This window comes from Octodon degus, unplaced genomic scaffold (genome assembly GCF_000260255.1).
Source record: "Octodon degus isolate 3935 unplaced genomic scaffold, OctDeg1.0 scaffold00268, whole genome shotgun sequence".
Classification (NCBI taxonomy): domain Eukaryota; kingdom Metazoa; phylum Chordata; class Mammalia; order Rodentia; family Octodontidae; genus Octodon; species Octodon degus.
The window spans coordinates 2,087,390-2,105,753 of NW_004524844.1; the positions used below are offsets into that span (position 1 = coordinate 2,087,390).

The 18,364-nt window shown below is 50.4% G+C and overlaps 1 protein-coding gene, 1 non-coding gene and 1 pseudogene across 2 annotated transcripts in view; 2 read left to right on the forward strand and 1 right to left on the reverse strand.

Moving 5' to 3' along the window:
* The window catches only part of LOC105741021, a 4,322-nt pseudogene extending 2,071 nt beyond the window's left edge, over positions 1–2,251 (forward strand).
* Positions 1–18,364, reverse strand: part of Grin2d (glutamate ionotropic receptor NMDA type subunit 2D) — a gene marked incomplete at its 5' end in the record, with an annotated part of 36,125 nt that overhangs the window by 5,869 nt on the left and 11,892 nt on the right. The window contains 3 exons of the mRNA XM_004646531.1: positions 13,735–13,895; positions 15,583–15,812; positions 15,994–16,119. Of these exons, the coding sequence (XP_004646588.1) occupies positions 13,735–13,895; positions 15,583–15,812; positions 15,994–16,119 (517 nt within the window). The remainder of the gene's footprint in view (positions 1–13,734; positions 13,896–15,582; positions 15,813–15,993; positions 16,120–18,364) is intronic.
* LOC111814101 lies at positions 794–889 on the forward strand. Its single transcript, XR_002819175.1, has one exon. It is a non-coding gene; the product is annotated as a small nucleolar RNA SNORA76 (small nucleolar RNA).

Below are 18,364 nucleotides of genomic sequence, written 5' to 3' on the forward strand. Positions count from 1 at the left end.
CTGGCATGTGCTACCTGGGATCAAACCCCAATCCCTGCACTTGCCTAAACAGGTGCTTAGTCTGCTGAGCTATCTCACTTGCCTTTTTTTTTTTTTTGTATTTTAGGAAAGGGTCTACAGGATGTTCAGAGGCTCGCTACTAGATCAGACTCGTAGTGATCGGCCTGTTTAAAGCCTCTCAAGAGCTGCGATTAAAGGCACATGCCACCATCTCCAGTCTCAATACGCTCAGTCTCAATTGCCTGTCTCAGCGTGCCCCCGGGGGCAGGGCCAGCATGGCAAGCCAGGGGATCAAACCCCTGGCCCCTGTGCCTGCTTGCAGGTTCTTAAATCCACTGAGCTATTTGGCTGGCCACCCCCCCCAACCGCCGCCCTTCTTTTTATTGTTTTTTGAGGCAGGGTGTCACTTGTCGTACAAGTTGGCCTTGAACTCACTATGTAGCTCGGCCTGGCCTGGAACTCAAGGCGCTCAAGGTATTCCTCCTGTACCAGCCTGTCAAGTACTGGGATTACTGGTGTGCACCACCATACCCAGCTGAAGTCTTCTTTCATGACTTAGATTGCACTGTCATGGCTGCCTTGATGTCCTGAATTGATTAAAACCATTTACCTTTCCCAGTCATTTTGACTTTGGGGAACAGCCACGAGTTGCATGGGGCCATATCTGGTAATCCAGGTGGCGAGGACAGCAGGATTTCAGCAGCCTGCCCCTACAATGGGTGGTGCTGAGGAGCAGCACTCACCATGTTTTGATCCTACCTCCGGGAGACACTCAGGCAAGCGGGTGTGTGTGGCGCTGGGGGTCAAGCTGCAGCGCCAGAGAACACCCTCGTGCATAACTGGGGCCGCTGCCCTCCGCGGATGGCACCCTTAAGCAGGAGCAACACAGCTGCAGCAGTGGGTGCCAAGGAGACGGCTCAGTGGAATAAGTGCTTCCCTGGCAAGCATAAAGGCCTGAGTTCAATCCCTGGTTCCACGAAAAAAAGTAGGGGGGCGCCAGGAAGATGGGATGAGCAAGTGTGAATGCAGGCATAGTCCGAGAGCCAGTAATGGCAAGGGGTCTTTAATGATTTTTTTTTTTTTTTTTTTTTTTTGCGGAACTGGGGATTGAACTCAGGTCCTTGCACTTGCCAGGCAAGTGCTTATTCCACTGAGCTATCTCCCCAGCCCCTAATGATTTTTTAAGTTAAACATTCACTGTATATTTTGATCATTTCTCGTGTATATTCCAAGTACAGACCAAAAAATACTGACATTGGGAATTCCCCAGTAAAAATCCGGTCCCTGAATTCCCTACACTAAGTTCATAATCAACAAATCCCTCGTGCCCTTCAAGGAGGTAACCACTTGGGAGTTTTCAGCCTCACCCTCAACAGGAGCAGACAGCCCCGGGTCACTGGACATCTGATAAAGCCTCCAGCAAGACAGAAATGTGGACTCAAAGGCAATAAAGCTGCAGTGGAAGGGAGACTGAGTAGAAATACAATATGTAAAGTGAAAATATTTTCTAAAAATATTCATTAATGGGGCTGGAGAGATGGCTCAGTGGTCTAAAGCACCTACTTGGAACAAGCTTGGCAAAGCAAAGGGACCCCCAGCACCACATGCCAGCCAGCTGCGCCCCCTGGTGAGCTGAGCTTCCCTCCCCACTAAATAAATGTTTAAAAAATGCATTATTAAAAAAAATTCATTAATGTTATCAGAGAAAAAAGACAAGATACTACAATTTGAACCATGAAGATTCTATAAAATAGTATACTGTGACATTTATAAAAATAAACTGAGCATAGTAGAGCATGCCTGTAATCCCAGCAACTTGTGAGGCTGAGGCAGGAGGATCATTGTGAGTTTGAGACCAGTTGGGGGCCGGGGAGATGGCTCAGTGGAATAAGTGCTTCCCTGGCAAGCACAAGGGCCTGAGTTCAATCCCCGGTTCCGAAAAAAAAAAAAAAAAAAAAAAAAAGAGAGACCAGCTGGGGATATAAAGAGAACCCAATGCCAGCCTTAACTTCATAGTGACACCCTGTCTCAAAAAGACAACAGTTCTTCTGCTTCAGTCTGCCATCGAGTGCGTGTTCTCACCTCCTACCGCACCGTGTCTTCTCACAAGACTTTTAGAATCAAACGATTCCTGGCCAAGAAGCAAAAGCAGAATCGCCCCATTCCTCAGTGGGTTTGTACGATGACAGGTAATGAAATCAGGCACAACTCCAAGAGGAGACACTGGAGGAGGACCAAGCGAGGACTGTAAGGAGCTGCACATGAGCTGCAGCACATTTACCCTCCGGGAGGCCACGAGACGATGTCATTTTTTAATCATGGTCAAGACAATACTGAATAAAGTTTTAAAGATAAAAAAAGACAACAACAACAAAAAAAGAAATCTATAAAAATACCATAATTGAGAAACAAAAGAAACGTTCTTAGAAATGACAAATATACTTGGCCAGGTGTGTGGCTCAGTGGTGGAGGTACTGAGAGCCCATGAGAAACTCCTGGTTCTGTGCTCAGTGCTAGACACACACACACACACACACACACACACACACACACACTTAAGTAGAGATGCACAGCTTAAGGTGGGAAGAAAAATGAAAATCAGGAAGTAAAACAGTAAAAGAAATAGAAAATTCAACATCAGTTGCACATGAGTTCCCGAAATAAAAGAAATGAAGGAGCGGGAGAAACTATCCAGGGAAGAGTCAAGAAAATCAGAGAAGTTTTCTAAAACAAATGGCATGACACAGATATGACTGAAAGGCCCAGCAAGAAAAACAAGTCAATCCATATTGCTAATAAGTATCAGTACATTGAGGAAAAGAGGAAGAAAAACAGGCCACATACAAAGCTTAGGAGTCAGAATGCTTCCTTGGTGACACTGGACATTAGAATATAGTGGTGTGAGGGAGTCCACACTCTAGAGAGTCTGTGCTGCAATTCTATACCCAGCCAGAGTGTCCATCAGGGACGAAGACAGATAAAGGTGGTACATGTCTGTAATCCCAGCACGTGGGAGGCTGAGGCAGGAGGATCACTGTGAGTTCAAGGCCAGCCTGGATACAAAGTGAGTCATGGTCAGCCCGAATTACAGAGCAAGATCCTGTCTAACCAAAAAAAAAAGATTTGTAGGATGTACTTTTTTGTGGGAGACCACCAAGCTGTGCTCTCCCGGAGAATGAAGCACTTTACCTGACCTTTACTTCAACCTTATTCACTGAGAAATGCAGAGCTGGCTATACTGAAGCAGATGTTTCCCTAATTGGCCAAAAGAATGTGATTGAGTCCAGCCGAGCCTCACATAGCAAAGCAGGTCAGAATCGGCCCCCGCTGGAATAGAGGCTTGAACAAGAGCTTGTGAGGCTCCAGGGCTGACACGTAAGATGAAATCTCAACTGAGGCCATGGAATTCAAAAAGAATTAAACCTTGCGGGCAGTAAAGGTGCCAGCCTTGTGTACATCAAGCTATCCATTGCTGCGCTAATTAGAGGCTTCTACCTGGCGCAGAAGTGTTCTGCTTCCTCTTACAGCCCTGCCTGCAAGCTTTCTCCAGGCTAGCGGCCTGCCGTGACCCCCACCCACCTCCCTGATTGATACCAACAAAAGCCACCAGCTTTTGGACTTGTGGTCCTTTGTTCCATAGACAGCATTGGGTCATCCCAGAACTCAACTGCAGAATTCTGTTTTTCTTGGGCATCTGTGTGCCATGCTGCCAGGTGGGAGATGCCCTCTGTGGAGGTTTCAGTATCTTGCCTGAAAGTTCAAACAAAAACAGGGGGGCAAAACCCGAAAAGATGAGGAATTTGTACCCTAATGGAAAAGAAAAATAGGTAGTTCAAGGCCGGCCTGAAAAAAAAATGTAGTTAGTTTAAGGCCAGCCTGAACTATATAGCAAGACTCTATCTTAAAAAAGGGAAAAGCCTGGCATAGTGGCACCCACCCCTAATCCCAGCGCTGAGACTGGAGGATCGCAGTGTATTTGAAGCCAGCCTGGGCTATCTAATGGAGTTTAAGGCCAGTATGCACTACATAGCAAGACCTGTGTCAAAAAAACAAAACAGGGGGCCGGGGAGATGGCTCAGTGGAATAAGCGCTTCCCTGGCAAGCTCAAGGGCCTGAGTTCAATCCCCGGTTCCGCAAAAAACAAAAAACAAGACAGGAGAAGGAGCTCATGCCTGTAATCCTAGCACTTGGGAGGCAGAAGCAGGATTCCCCATAGGTTAAGGCCAGCCTGGGCTACATGAGCAAGTTCAAGGCCAGGCTGAAGCACACAGTGAGACCCAGTTTCAAAACTAAACACAGAAAAACAACAACAACAACAAAAACCACCAAACACCAAGAAAAAACATATAGAGGGGGTGAAAAAAAAAAAAAAAGAAAAGAAAACGAAAGGAAAAGAATTTGAGATACCACAGAATCCAAGTCAGGAGGGAGGCAAATGGTGACCCCCAAGATGGCAACGATGTACCGGCCTACATCAGGCCTGAAGACCAAGACTGAAGCCTCTTCAGTGAGATGGAACTGGCAGACTATCTGATGCTTCTGAACGTAAGTAGAGATTTACACAGTTAACAGAATTTGGGTTTGAATTAATTAAACAGAAAACTCTAAATGACTGAAGGAGAAAAAAAAGACAATTACTGTATTAACTACAGGAAAAACAAAGAATTGTGTGGAAGAGAAAAGTAATGGTGGTGTAGCTGTGGGAGCATTTACGGCCATAACATGTAAATACTGAATATTCATTTAGTCAGAATCAATGTGGGAAGCTAGACTGATTTAAATACAAGAGCAGGAGTATGTGCTTTCCATGGGGAGAAGTAAATGGAAGATGCCTAGAATCGAAAAGCTGTAGCTGGGTCAGGTGGCACATGCCTTGTAAGCCAGCACTCTGGGAGGCTGAGGTAGGAAGATCTCAAGTTCATGTCCAGCTTGGGGAATTTAGCGAATGTGTGTCTCAAGATAAAAAAGGAGGGGGCTGGGAATGTCACTTAGTGCAAAGTTCGACCCCCAGTACTAGAGGATGCAAATGGAGAGAGCTGAGGAAACATGGTATTCAAGGTTGGGGAGGGAGGTGGCCAAATGGTCCCAAGAGAGGGGGAAGCAGATTCCTCTGGGGTGGGTGCAGGGAGAGCAGGCTGAGGGGGTACTGCTGCTTTTCATGGTTTAAAAAATCTTGTATTTCTCTGGGTAGATAGCTGACAAAAATAGCCAAAGACTAGGGAAAAAAAATTGTAAAAAGGGTTATTGGGGAAAAAGGAACGCAGCAGAAGCAGGAAATCAAAGCAAGAGGTGACAATGAGACAGGCTGGGTGTCCTTTGTGAGTCTTCCAGGCTTCTGGGAATGGTTCTGGGTTCTCTCTCTCTCTCTCTCTCTCTCTCTCTCTCTCTCTCTCTCTCTCTCTGCAGAACCGGGGATTGAACACAGGCCCTTGTGCTTGCCAAGCAAGCGCTTATTCTACTGCACTATCTCCCCGGCCCCTGCTCTGGGTTGTCAACGTGTACCTGAGGCAGCCAGGCCCCGGGGGAGGTTGAGCGCCTGAGCCCCAGGACCCACCGGACCGACCAGCTGGGGTCCAGCTTCCAGCCCTGCAGCCTCACAGTTGTGGATGCCTTGCTGTGCTTCGGTCTCTGGGAATAGCCAACTGAGGTGGGAATGAAGAAGGCTGAGCTGGGTCCCCCTGCGAAATTCACATCCCAACTGCCAATCCTCAGAAGGAGGCCTTGTTTATAGAGCTTCTACAGAGGTGAGCAAGTTAATGGGGGGGCATGGAGTGGGCCCCAAAACCACAGTGTGACTGGTGTCATAAGAAGGTAGCTTTGTGGGGGGATGGGCGTGGGGAATGAGAGGTGGGGGATGTATGCCTTAATCCCAGCACTTAAGAGGCTGAGGCATGAGAATTGTTGAGAGTTTGAGACCAGCCTGGGCTACAAAGTGAGCTCAAGGTCAGCCTGAACTGCATAGTGAGACCCTGTCTCTAAAAAATAACAAAAAAAAAAAAACAAAAAAAAACAACCTTAGCAAAAAAGGAGAGCTCTTCCTCTTCCTATAAGAGGCCTGAAGTGACCTGTGAAAATGGTTTGTTACTCTCTTAGCCCAGAAAGCCCCACAGACTCAAATCTTCATGTTCACCTTAAGAACACGCGGGAAACTGCCCAGGCCATCCAGGGTGTGCATATCTGAAAGGCCACCACGTATCCGAATGATGGCACCTTAAAGAAGTGCCGTGTGCTATTCTGGGGTTACGCTGCTGGACAGCAGGTGTGCACAGGCCAGGCAGTGGGGCCGGTCCCTGGGCTGGTGGCCCAGAAAGCATGCTGAAGCGTCACTGCACGTGCTTTAAAATGCAGCCCTGCCGAGCTGAAGGGTTCACAGGTAGGTTCTCTGGCCACTGGCCACAGCCAGGTGAACAGAGCACCCAAGCTGCCCCGCGGCACTTACAGAGCTCAGGGCCACAGTGACGTGTGCACGAGCTCCCCCACCACGAGACGATCCTCACTGAAGGGGAGCAAATTGTTCCCAAACCAGAGAAGGAAGCTGCACAGAGGGAAAAGATGTCCCCAAAGAAACGGGAGGAACAAAGACTTATGGCATGGGAATAAATGAAGCATAAAGTAAATGCAAATGAAAGCAAGCAAGCAAGCGAGTACACAATCAGATTGGTGGGTACCCCATGTAATCCCAGCACTGTAAGAGGCTGAGGCAGGAGGATTATAAATTCGAGCCCTAACAGGGCAGTTTAGTGATTTAGGGAGAGCCTGTCTCAAAACAACAGCAAAAAACCAAACTCTGGTGATGTTGCTCAACTTGAAGGCCTTGGGTTCAAGCACCAGTAGCGCAAAAACAAATTGCTGGGCCTGGTGGCGCATGCCTGTAATCCCAGCACTGGGGGGGCTGAGGCAGAAGGATCATTTTGAGTTCAAGTCCAGGCTGGGCTACAAAATGAGCTCAAGACCAGCCTGAACTACACAGACACACACAGACACACACCTGGATACAGATAGAGGGTTGAAGACCTGAAGAGACACAGGAAAGAGACCACCACCCCCTCCAGGTCAAGGAGATCCTCCCCCCTTTCTCACAAAGACTTCCAGCCTCAAGGGCTCCAAGACCAAAAAACCCCCAACAAAACAAGTCACACTGGCCCAAGCAAACAAATTACCCAAATCACAAACTTCAGCGTAGAACAGAACTTGATACATAATAAACGCTATGTAAATTGCAAGGACAACGGGAAGGAGACCCAGGCTTGGCAAGGACGCAGAACAAGCAGAGCTCTCTGGCGCTGCCGGCACCAGTGTGAATTGGCACGAACGCACTGGCAGAGGCCTGGCAGAACCCGCTCCACCATCCCTAGGCTGCACCCGGCCCGGGGCGCACCAGGAGAAGCCGCGATGACGGTCCCGAGACGCAGTGAGGATGAGCCGGCTGGAGACCACTGCGTGGGCGCCGGCTCCAGGAGGGCGGATCCCGGCTGTAACTGCACGCAGCGCAGTGGCAGGCAGCGAGGAGCTATCACCGCGGTCATAACACCACAGCAGAATACACAAGACACGGAGAGAGATGGCCTGCCTGGTGCTGTGTAGCTGATGTCCCAACTAGGGAACAATTGCTCACATGGATGTCCTACGGCCCCCGGAAGGCAGAGGGGAGTTCCCGGGGAGCAGGCCATTTCTCCATGAAGTCCCATACATGTGTATAAACAGCCAAGGAAACAGATGCTGCTCCTCCTTCACCACTTTTCCGGTAGATCTATCTCAATTAAAAAACATAAGCACTGGCGGGATCTAAATGCTGGTGCCTGCACAGTAATCCCAGCACTCTGGGAGGCTGAGGCAAGAAGCTTGGAAGTTCCACACCACCCGGGGAAAGTTAGTGACCTAGTGACACAGTTTGATTTAAAAGACAGAAACATTGATACAAAGACAAAGGATGAGCCCTCAGGGTAGTCTTCGCTTACAGGCTGGGGAAGTGGCTGCTTTCTGTATGGGGAAAGTACAGGGCTCCTTGGTCCCTGAAGTCAGGGAAGGTATGGATTTGGATGCATTAGGATGAGGTGGCTCGGCCTGGCTGCTCATACCCTTGCTATCCAAAGCTCAGGATGAGGGCTGGCCAAATAGTTTAGCAGATTAAAGCATCTGCAAGTAGGCCCATGGGCTGGGGATTCCATCCCCCACCTGCCTTGCAGCCCCCCGGGCTAGTGCTGAGGCAATTGCGACTGGGCGAGAACACACACCTATAATCCCAGCTCTTGGGAGGCTGTAAACAGGAGGATCACTACAAGAGTCAGTCTATTAGTGACACCCTGAACACCCTTAGACCCTTCCCTAAAAATACAAAAACAAAAAACAAAGCTCAGGATGAAGGGCTGGTGAGACAGCTCAGCAGACTAAATGACTAAATGCCTGCTTAGGCAAGCACAGGGACCAGGTACCCCATGCTGCATGGGCTTCACCCCCTGGGCGCATTGAGACTGGCCGTGGTGGTGCACACCTGTAATCCCAGCACTTGGGAGGCTAAAAACAGGAGGATCACTACAAGTCCGAGCTGCTTAGTGAGACCCTGCACACACACACACACAAACACACACACACACACACCCTCAGAAATGGTAGATGTGGAAAGTCAGCCCTCCAGGCTTGAGGAAGACTGCGGGGTGGGCAGAGAAGGGGGGGGCTAGAGAGGATGTTGGGGTAAGGAGAGGGAGTGGAAAAGTCTGGGGTGCTGGGTGTGCAGGATGCTTGGGGCACAGCTTTGCTCTGGGCATCGTAGGCCGCAGACTGCTCATGGGAGAATCGGAAGAGAAGGGTCACGGCTGCATACCGACTACCACAACATGTCGAAGGAATACTGTAGATGTGTTGGGTTAAGTGAGATACAGATGAAAATTAACTTCACTTCTAGTTTTTATTTATTGTTTTTTGAAACAGGGTATAGCCTAGTCTGGCCTCAAACTCAAGGCAATGCTCCTGCCTCAGCCTCCTCACTGCTGGGATTAAAAGTATGTACCACCATGCTCTGCTCAGAGTGGGGATTTTGTGGGTTCCAATTCTGACTAATATTATGAACTCTGCCAGGGAAGACACACTCAGGCCAGTGAGGTGGTCCAGGGCCAGCCAGATAGCTCAGCTGGTTAAAGCACCTGCTTAGGCAGATGCAGGGATCAGGGTATGATCCCTGGCGTGCCTTGCAGGCCCTGACCCTGAGCGTACTGAGACAGCGACTGAGACTGGGCATGGTGGCACTTGCCTGTAATCCCAGTATTTGGGAGGCTGAAAACAGGAGGATCACTATGAATCTGATCTGTGTAGTGAGACCCAACAGACCCTGTACTAAATACGAGGGGGGGGGGTCAGAAAGTGAATTAAATCAGAGAAAGGGGGGGTTCAGAAAGTGAATTAAATCAGTAAAGAGGAATTTGAAGCCAGGGTGAACCTGAGAAACTCAGGCATTTATGGAATTCTCAGGAGGGGGCTGGAGTCATTGTCTTCCAGGCCCCAAGGTGCAAGGAACCCCTGAAGAACATTTACATGTGGGGGAGTGGAAAGGGAGGGAGAGGCAGAGAGCAAAAGAGAGTCCCAGGAGGGGAAGCAAAATAACAAAAGATATAAAAAGAGTTCTAGCCAGGCATGGGGGCGCAGGTTTATAATCCCAGCACTCAGGAGGGTGAGGCAGGAGGATTGCAGTGAGTTCCAGACCAGCCTGGGATTCAAAGTGAGTTCAAGGCCAGCCTAAACTGCATGGCAAAACCCTGTCTCGAAAAGACCAAAACAGAAAAGAAAGGAAAAAAAAGTGTCCTACGTGTATATAGTTTGACTGGATGTGGCTGCAGACAGAAAATCCAAATTGAATTGCACAGTGAACATAAAATACACATCAGACCCTCCTTTTTTTTCAAATATATTTGCTTGTTGCAGGGTCTCACTACACAGCTGGACTTGTGGTGCTCCTCCTGCTTTCAGCCTCTGCAGCGCTGGGATTACAGGTGTGCACCACCACGCCTGGGCTCTGTGGCCTGCTCAGCGCATCCTGGGGGCGTGGCTGGCATGGTCCCTACACTTGCCTAAGCAGGTGTTTTAGTCCTCTGAGCTGTCTCAGGAGCCCCTAAAACATCTTATCTGGCTTCCAACTGAGCTACATCCTCTGTCTCTTTACTTTTTTTTTTTTTTTTTTTTTGCGGTACCAGGGATTGAACTCAGGACCCTGTGCTTGCCAGGCAAGCGCTTATTCTACTGAGCTATCTCCCTGGCCCTAAATCACTGCTCTTCAGTGTCCCCAGGATACTGTTCAAACTCTTGGGCCTTGGAAGCCACCATAACACCCAGAATTGTAAGGGGAGAGGGAGAAAAACCGGTTTTCTGGGAGAAAGGAGGCTGCCCAGCCAGAACAGCCCTGCGGCCAGAGGCTTCAGAGCCAGGACACTTGATAGGCAGGACCCCAGCATCTGCACATTTCTGCTTCCTCGCCACTCCAGGGGAGGCTGCAAGTACAGCCGGACCTCCGCGTCTGGCACGGAGCCTACTGCATCCGAGGCACCCAATAAATACTTGTCAACCAAAGAAGGGCTGGCTGAATGCATAATGTAAAACAAAACAAAACAAACAAAGAAAAAAAGCCCAGTTCTGTGCTATAACCGCCACCTTAGACAGTGGCCAAGGGGGTGCCGTTCTGCTCCCCCCCATTTTAGTTTCCTGAGACAGGGTCTTGTGTATAGCTGAGGCTGGCCTGGAATTTGTGCTGTCTTCCTGCCTCAGCCTCCCCAGTGCGAGGATTACAGGTATGTCCCAGTACCATCTGCTTGAGGACTACTTTTTTTCAGGACTTCCGAGAGAGAGAGAGAGAGAGAGAGAGAGAGAGAGAGAGAGAGAGAGAGTCCCTGGGAATCAACTTCTCCCTGTGGGATTATGTCTGGGAACCCCTGGGCATCATGTCCTAGATAGCTGAGGCCTCTGACTGTGTCACTTTCTGTGGCAGTCACTTGGCAGATGGACTAAGGGAAGGGTCACAAGGAGCCATTCTTCAGTGACCCGGGTGGGCCCAAAGCAGTCACAGAAGAGGAGGGTGAGAGAGTCCGTCACAGGAGATGTGTTGGTGGAGGGAGAAGTCGGAATGGCTTCGGGCCAGGAGCCAACCCACGAGTGTGGCGGCCTCGAGAAGCCAGAAAAGGCAAGGGTGGGCTCCTGGGAGAAGGACAAGGAGGCCCGCTCTGGTGGGAGCCTGAGAGGAAGGAGTACTAGGGCTTCTTAACTGGAGCTTGGTGGCCTTCCAGGTTGCTAAGAAGCTATGTCTGAGCAGGGCATGGTGGTCATACCGGCAATCCCAGCGTTCCGAGGGGCCGAAGCAGAGTGAATCTCAAGTCTGAGCTTAGCTAGGGCAATTTAGATTTAGCAAGACTCTGTCTCAAAATAAGGAAGGGCAGGGGATGTAGCTCAGTGGGAAGGCCCTTGTTTCAATTCCCAGCCCTCCCACATACAAGAAAGAAAGCAAAGGAGGAAGATACAATATATTTGCCAAGCAGGCAGGGTGGGCCCCAGTATATTGAATGGTTTGGCAGTTTAACTTATAAATTTAAACATATATGGTGTTATGAGCCTGCAGGCTTCCGCTGTCAGTGCTGGGGATTGAGCCAGCACCTTTGCACTGAACTACATCACCAACTCTTTTTTAATTTTTACCTTTTTTAAAAAAAAAAATATTTAGTACATACAGGGTCTGTAGGGTCCCACTACACAGATCGGACTCATAGTGATCCTGCTATTTTTCTTCTCCCAAGTGCTAGGATTACAGGTGCGCCACCACGCCCAGTTTCAATCACTGTCTCAGAGGGCCCAGGGGGTGGGGCTGGCAGAGCATGCTGAATTTTTGTTTTGAAACAGATTCTAAATTGCTGGCTGACTCAGACTGAGCTTGAATTTGGGATCCTCCTGCCTCAGCTGCCCGAGTATGGCAGTGACAGGGGTGTGCCCCCACGCCAGGCTCCGCTGTCCTTTTGCCCCAGCCCCTGCCAAGATTGGCAGCGCATTGTCTCGAGCCTCATTTCACAAAAGCCTGTGACCACACTGTGTAAATAGTGCTTTCGGGGAGAGGGTGAGGGAAAAGGCAAGCTCAAGAAGGTTTGGGGGGAAGCGGAAACAAGAGGCTCACCTGGCAGCTCCCACTGCAGCTAGGAGTGGTCACTGAACGGCGCCCAGAAACAGCCAGAAATCCCTGCAAATGCCTTATTTTTCCCAATAAAGAGGCAAACCCTTCTCAGCAGAAAACCCTGAATCAGGGGCCAGGGAGATGGCTCAGTAGAATAAGCACTTCCTTGTCAAATGCAAGGGTCTGAGTTCAATCCCCGGTTCCACCAAAACGAAACAAAACCCCTGAATCCTTTCAGCCTCCTTCCTTGGGTGCCACTAGAATGTGTTCCACAGAGGGGCAGCAGACCTCTTGTGACCATGATGCCGCCAAAATGGGCATGAAGATTGTGGCTGCGAGCTTGGTAGAGCTCAGATCGCTGGGGTGGCCCTGGGCTATCGTGCCGGCTCTGGGCTTCCTGCACAAGGTGAACCTCTGTCTGCTTCTGCTCTTCTAACCACTCTGAGAAACGTCCATATTTGGTGTCTCATTTATCACCAGCCAGTGCAGGATACGTAGCTGGGCCAGAGCTGATGCTCTTCTAAGCTAACTGCACGGATGTTAACCCATTTCCATAAAGCCTACCTTTGCTTTCTGCAGTTGGCTCTGAGACTCGCCTGTACCCTTGTGCTCTCCCACCCATCTCCCATAATGACAAGATTCACCAGGTTCCTTTGCTTACAGTTGACAGTTAAGACCAGGTTGGATGCAGAGATAGGGACCCAGGAAGGATTGGCTATGTGGGCGGGGCCAGGGGGCGGGCCTTGTGGGGAGGCTGGGAAGGCACAAGGGCCTTTACGCCAGCCTTCTTGCTGTGGCTCATTAAGCCAAGCCCACGCCAGACCCTCTGCATACCCTCTACCCTCTCTCTGTACCGTAGGGACTGAATTCAATAAGATTGAGGAAACCAATGTAAGAAAACATATAACCCAAGGATGGATGCTAATGAGTTGAGGTCCAGTGCTGATAGCAGCAAATACCTATGTACTCCCAGTATTTTCTTTTGTCATTTATCTAATTTCTCTCTCTCTCTCTCTCTCTCTCTCTCTCTCTCTCTCTCTCTCTCTCTCTGTGTGTGGCTGGCTCAGCCTACCCAGGTGGCATGTGGTGCTGGGGATTGAACCAAGGTCCCTGTGCACTTTGCCTAAGCTTGCCTAAGCAGGCACTTTAGACCGCTTAGCTATCTCTCTGGCCCACTAATTTCATTCCCTTTTTTTTGGGGGGGGGGCGGTACTGGGGATTGAACTCAGAATCTTGCACTTACCAGGCAAGTGCTTACTCTACTGAGCTATCTCCCCAGCCCTCATTTCATTCTTATACCGACCTGCTGATCAGGAGAGTGGGCATTATGTCCACAGTACAGAGGAGGAGGCAGAGGTTCAGGGAAGTGGAGTCATTTCTACAAAGTGACAAAGTCACAAAAGGGGCAGAGCTGGTATTTGAGCCCTGGCAGTGCAGTCCCAAATCTCTATCTCCTGGACCCTGGGAGCATCATAGGACCCTACATGCCTGAGATCTCTATGCCCGCCACCCTCGGCTGATTCATTGGGGCTGACCACTGCGACCCCAGCATCCCCTCCCCTTCCCTCCTGTGCCCGGCCCGAGTCTGCGCTGACCCTGCCTTGAGCTGAGTGAGCGCCTCCTCCACGCGGGGCTGGTTGTAGCGCACCATGTAGCTGTGCATGTCGGGGTAGTTGCTGCGGATGTTCTTCTCTGTGGACCCGTTGGGCACTGTCCCAAACTTCAGGGGTGGGTACTGTTCCTGGGGCCGCTGGAACTGGGGCAGAAGGCAGAGTTATTAAGGTGTCTCCCCAAGAGACATCCCTGACCCTGATACCCCATTCTTTTGTGTGTGTGTGTGTGTGTGTGTGTATGTGTGTGTGTGGTACCAGGGATTGAACTCAGGACCTTGTGCTTGCCAGGCAAGTGTTTATTCTACCGAGCTATCTCCCAAGCCATCTGATGCCCCATTCTAAACCCATGTTGTTCAGGCTGGCCTTGAACTCACTATGTAGCCCAGGCTGGTCTCAAACAATGATCATCCTGCCTCAACCTCCTAGGGACTGGAATTAAAGGTGCGTCTACTTCTACTGCCCAGCATGCAAGGCCTGTGGCAGGTCATCAGAGGCCTAGCCTTAGGCAGGAGAAGCCAGGAGCTCCTGGGGCTCCAGTGTGCCAGGCGTTAACCCTTAGCTTGCTGAATTGCAACAGAGGTGGAGGCAGCTGGTGCTTACCAATCTATTCCGCAGTAGTTGACTATTTTAGCAATAGGTGTAGCCAGAATGGTGTGTGCTGGCCTAGGGTCAGGTGTGTTTACGAAAAGTCTTGTACAATTGTGCTCCTCCATTGTATGTAAGGTATAGTCCACACCATCTATTTCTATACTTCTCAGTTTCATTCTGTTAGGAAAATGCTTAGTGCAACCCACTGAGTTGGTTTTTCACATCTCTAACAGATCCTGCCTCTGGCCAACCAGTCCTGTCTCTGCTGGTCCTTGAACACATTGTGAGCACGATGAGAAAAGTGCAGAAATCAAGAGATTTAGCATCTGGATCCATGGGACAGGACAGTTTTACATCCACTGAATCCAGTAAATAAAAATATGGGGTTGGCTTTTGTATGTCTTGGTTTTAAATTTTATTTTACTTTTCTAATTCATTGCACTTATATTTTACTAAAACACTAGTCTTTGGGGCTGACCAGATAGCTCAGTGGATTAGAGCACCTGCTCAGGCAGAGGCAGGGACTTGGGTTCAATCCCTGGTGTGCCCCGCCCCCGGGGCGTGCTGAGATGGTGATTGAGACTGGGCGTGGTGGTGCAGGCCTGTAATCCCAGCGCTTGGGAGGCTGAAACCAGGAGAATCACTATGAGTCTGATCTACATAGTGAGACCCTGAAGACCCTGTAGCAAATACATTTTTAAAAAGCCAACCAACCAACCAACCAACCAACCAAACAAACAAACAAACAAAAAACTAATTTTTGATGAATTAGAAGTCTCAAAAACTAATCCTTTGAGCCCAGCATGGTTATACATGCCTGTAGACCCAGCAGTCTGGGAGACTGAGGCAGGAAGATGGTGTGTTTGAACCCAGCCTGGTCAACTTAGTAACTTAGTGAAACCCTGTCCCCAAATTTATTTATTTATTTTTTTCTGAACAAAGGATTGAACTCAGGCCCTTGTGCTTGCCAGGAAAGCGCTTACTCTACTGAGCCATCTCCCCAGGCCCAGAATTTAAAAATTTTAAAAAAGGTCCTGCGTCTAGATCTCAATACCAGTAAATAAATGCCCACCTCCTCATACTGTTGGAGAGCCAATTTTAAAAATTCACCGTGAAACACAGCTTTCTTCCAGAACATTTCAGCCTACCACTGTGGAATTCCTCTTTAAGAAAGACCTTGAGGAATCACCCATGCCTAACTCAGTGCTCCAGCCACAGCCACCACCTTACCCCTCCACACACCTTGCGGTCACTAAGCCCAGACACGGTGTCCACGTACTCCTCCTGGATCATGAAGGCGGCCAGGTTGGCTGTGTAGCTGGCGAGGAAGATGACGGCGAAGAAAGCCCACACCAGCACCATGATTTTGCTGGTGGTTCCCCTGGGGTTCTCCACGGGCACCGAGTTATTGAACACCAGGGCCCAGAGCAGCCAGATGGATTTCCCAATGGTGAATGTTGAGCCGCCAGGGCCTGCCGGGGGTTCAGGACGGGACATGGACCCCAACTCCCTTTTGCTCTTCGAGGGAGCAAAAGGAACTACAATTCCCAGTGGCCCTTGAGGCTGTGGCTCTGCCCCAAGGACTGCAGGGAAATGTAGTTCCATGTGCAGTTAGGGTGCTACACGGTGGGGTGGACCGGGAAGGAAACTCACGCTTGCCCGTGGCCAGGCTGCGGTTGTAGCCCACGGGACTGAGGTACTCGAAGATGAAAACGGTGACGGCAACGACAGTGAGGCACATGACAAACATCATCACCCACACGGCGGGGCTGTAGGGCTCTAGAGACAAGGGAGGTAGTGTCATGGCTCAGCCAGGCAAAGGACTAGGGAACACAAAGACATGCGAAAGCAGCTCAGCCAGATATGACCCTGTCCTGGTTCCCAGTCTTGGGGACAGCCCTGTGGCCCACAAGGAAGCCTGGGAGGCAGTCTCAGAGTCCCATCCCTTTCCATGGTGTTTTGATTTGTTGCTTTGTTTGTGAGACAATCTTTCCCTGTAGTCCAGGCTGGACTTCGGATCCTACTGCCTCAGCCTCCAGATGACTGGTATTACAGTCCACATCATCACATCTGGCCCCATTTCTGTGGTTTTCACACCTAATCTCTTCTGTTTCCTAAATGTTATCTGGGGTCAGATTCCATCCTGACCCTCCAGGCCATTCCTCAGGCCAGCTGTGGGACTCCTGTCTGAGGAGTTCCACACCCATCCAGTCCCAGCCACTCTCAGCCCTTTGCCACCTCACCCCCCTTTGGGTTGGGGCTGGACTCTCCATTCTCATCGTGCCTTCCTTTGCGGGGACATCTGGCTCCCAGTGTCTCAGCTCCAGCCCAACCCCCATGACTCAGAGGTGACCTGTACCCCCAGGACAAAGTCCCCACCCCTCAGCCTTGTCCTGCCCTAACTTCCTGGCCACATCAGGGTCACTGGGCCACTCTAACTGCTATCAAGCTGAGCCACACCCTCCCAGCCTCATCTCTACTTCCCTGCTGGAGATGCCACCTGCCAGGGGCTGTAGACAGTTGTCCCGCATTCACATCCTCTCCTCATATTCCATAACTGTGCGTTGCCTCCAAGAGCACAGGGATTCCACCTCCCGGGAACAAGTAAGCACACGCTGCCAGGACCATCCCTGCCACAGCAAGATCACTGTCCTGACTGTCACTGTAGCCTCTGCTGGGTGCCTTGGCAGAGCTCCTGCCCTATCACCTGCCCTGTCATCGCCCTGCTATGCGCTGTCTGGAGGAAGGGGCCTTGCATGGTGCTTCTCAGTGTCCCGTGCTGGGTGCAGTGCAAAGAAAAGGCCGCCAGAGACACAGGCTGAGGCACAGAAAGTAAAATGCACCAGGGCCGTGTGGGGATTGTATAGCTCAGCGGCACAGCGCCTGCCTGGCTAGTGCAGGGTCCTGAGTTCAATTCTCAGTACTCAAAGGAAAACAAAAGTACCAAAGAGAGCACCTCTTCTTCCAGCTCCAATTCCAGGAGCTTTGCTCTGTCTTCAAAGAGCAAGCGGGCGCTGAGTGGACCACTGCCCTGGGCCCTGTGCATGCCTCTCCCCACTTCCCTAGCTCAGGAGATAGGATTTCTACCCAACTCACTGCAGCGCCACCAGCCCCACAGGACCAGCCTGCCACCCACAGCCTGGATCTGTGTACTTCCTGTTCCCACCTTCCTACTGCACGTGACATCATTTCTCTGGCTCAGACCCTGGAGAAGCCTCAGTCATCCCCGGCCCCCTGCTCCCACAGTAGCTGACATGGGACCTTACATCCCCATGCTGTCTGTCAGAGTTATCACCCTTGCCACTGCAGTAAGAGCGAAACCCAAACTTCTTCTGGGAGCACCCGAGGCCCAGTAAGATCTGCCCCTTGGCTCTCAGCCTTCTGCCCCACTCGCCCCTCCCTCCCTCTCCATCTCTTCCCCTGGAGTCCTTTCTCATGACATCTATCACCAGCGGAATGGCCTGTGTACCTGTTTAGGTTCCCTTTCTATCTTCCCAGGGGCCTCGGGGCTCCTAGAGGGCAGGGATCTGTCTGCTTCGCTCAGCACTGGGTCCTTGCCAGCAGCCCCAGAGCCTGGCATGTAGCAGCGCTCAGTGCCACGCACGGCGACTTCAGTGTTTATCATATGCTGGAGCCGAGCTAATAGTGCCTCTTCCTCTCACACTCTGACACAGGGGAGGATGGGTTTTGTGAGGCCTGAAGCATACACAATTTGGAAGCCTCACTTTAAGGAAACAGGCTGTCACTGTTTAAGAAAAGCAGGGTTGGGACAAGGTACGCCAAGAGAAGGCTCCTGAGTTTAGCCTTATTTAAATTCATGATAACATTCCTTGTGGTAGGGGGAATTATTTCTCCCATTTTAGAGAAGGGGAAATGTAGGCTCAGAAATGATGTCACTGGGGCCGGGGAGATGGCTCAGTGGAATAAGCGCTTCCCTGGCAAGCGCAAGGGCCTGAGTTCAATCCCCGGTTCCACAAAACAAAACAAAACAAAAAAAAGAAAAAGAAGAAATGATGTCACTTTA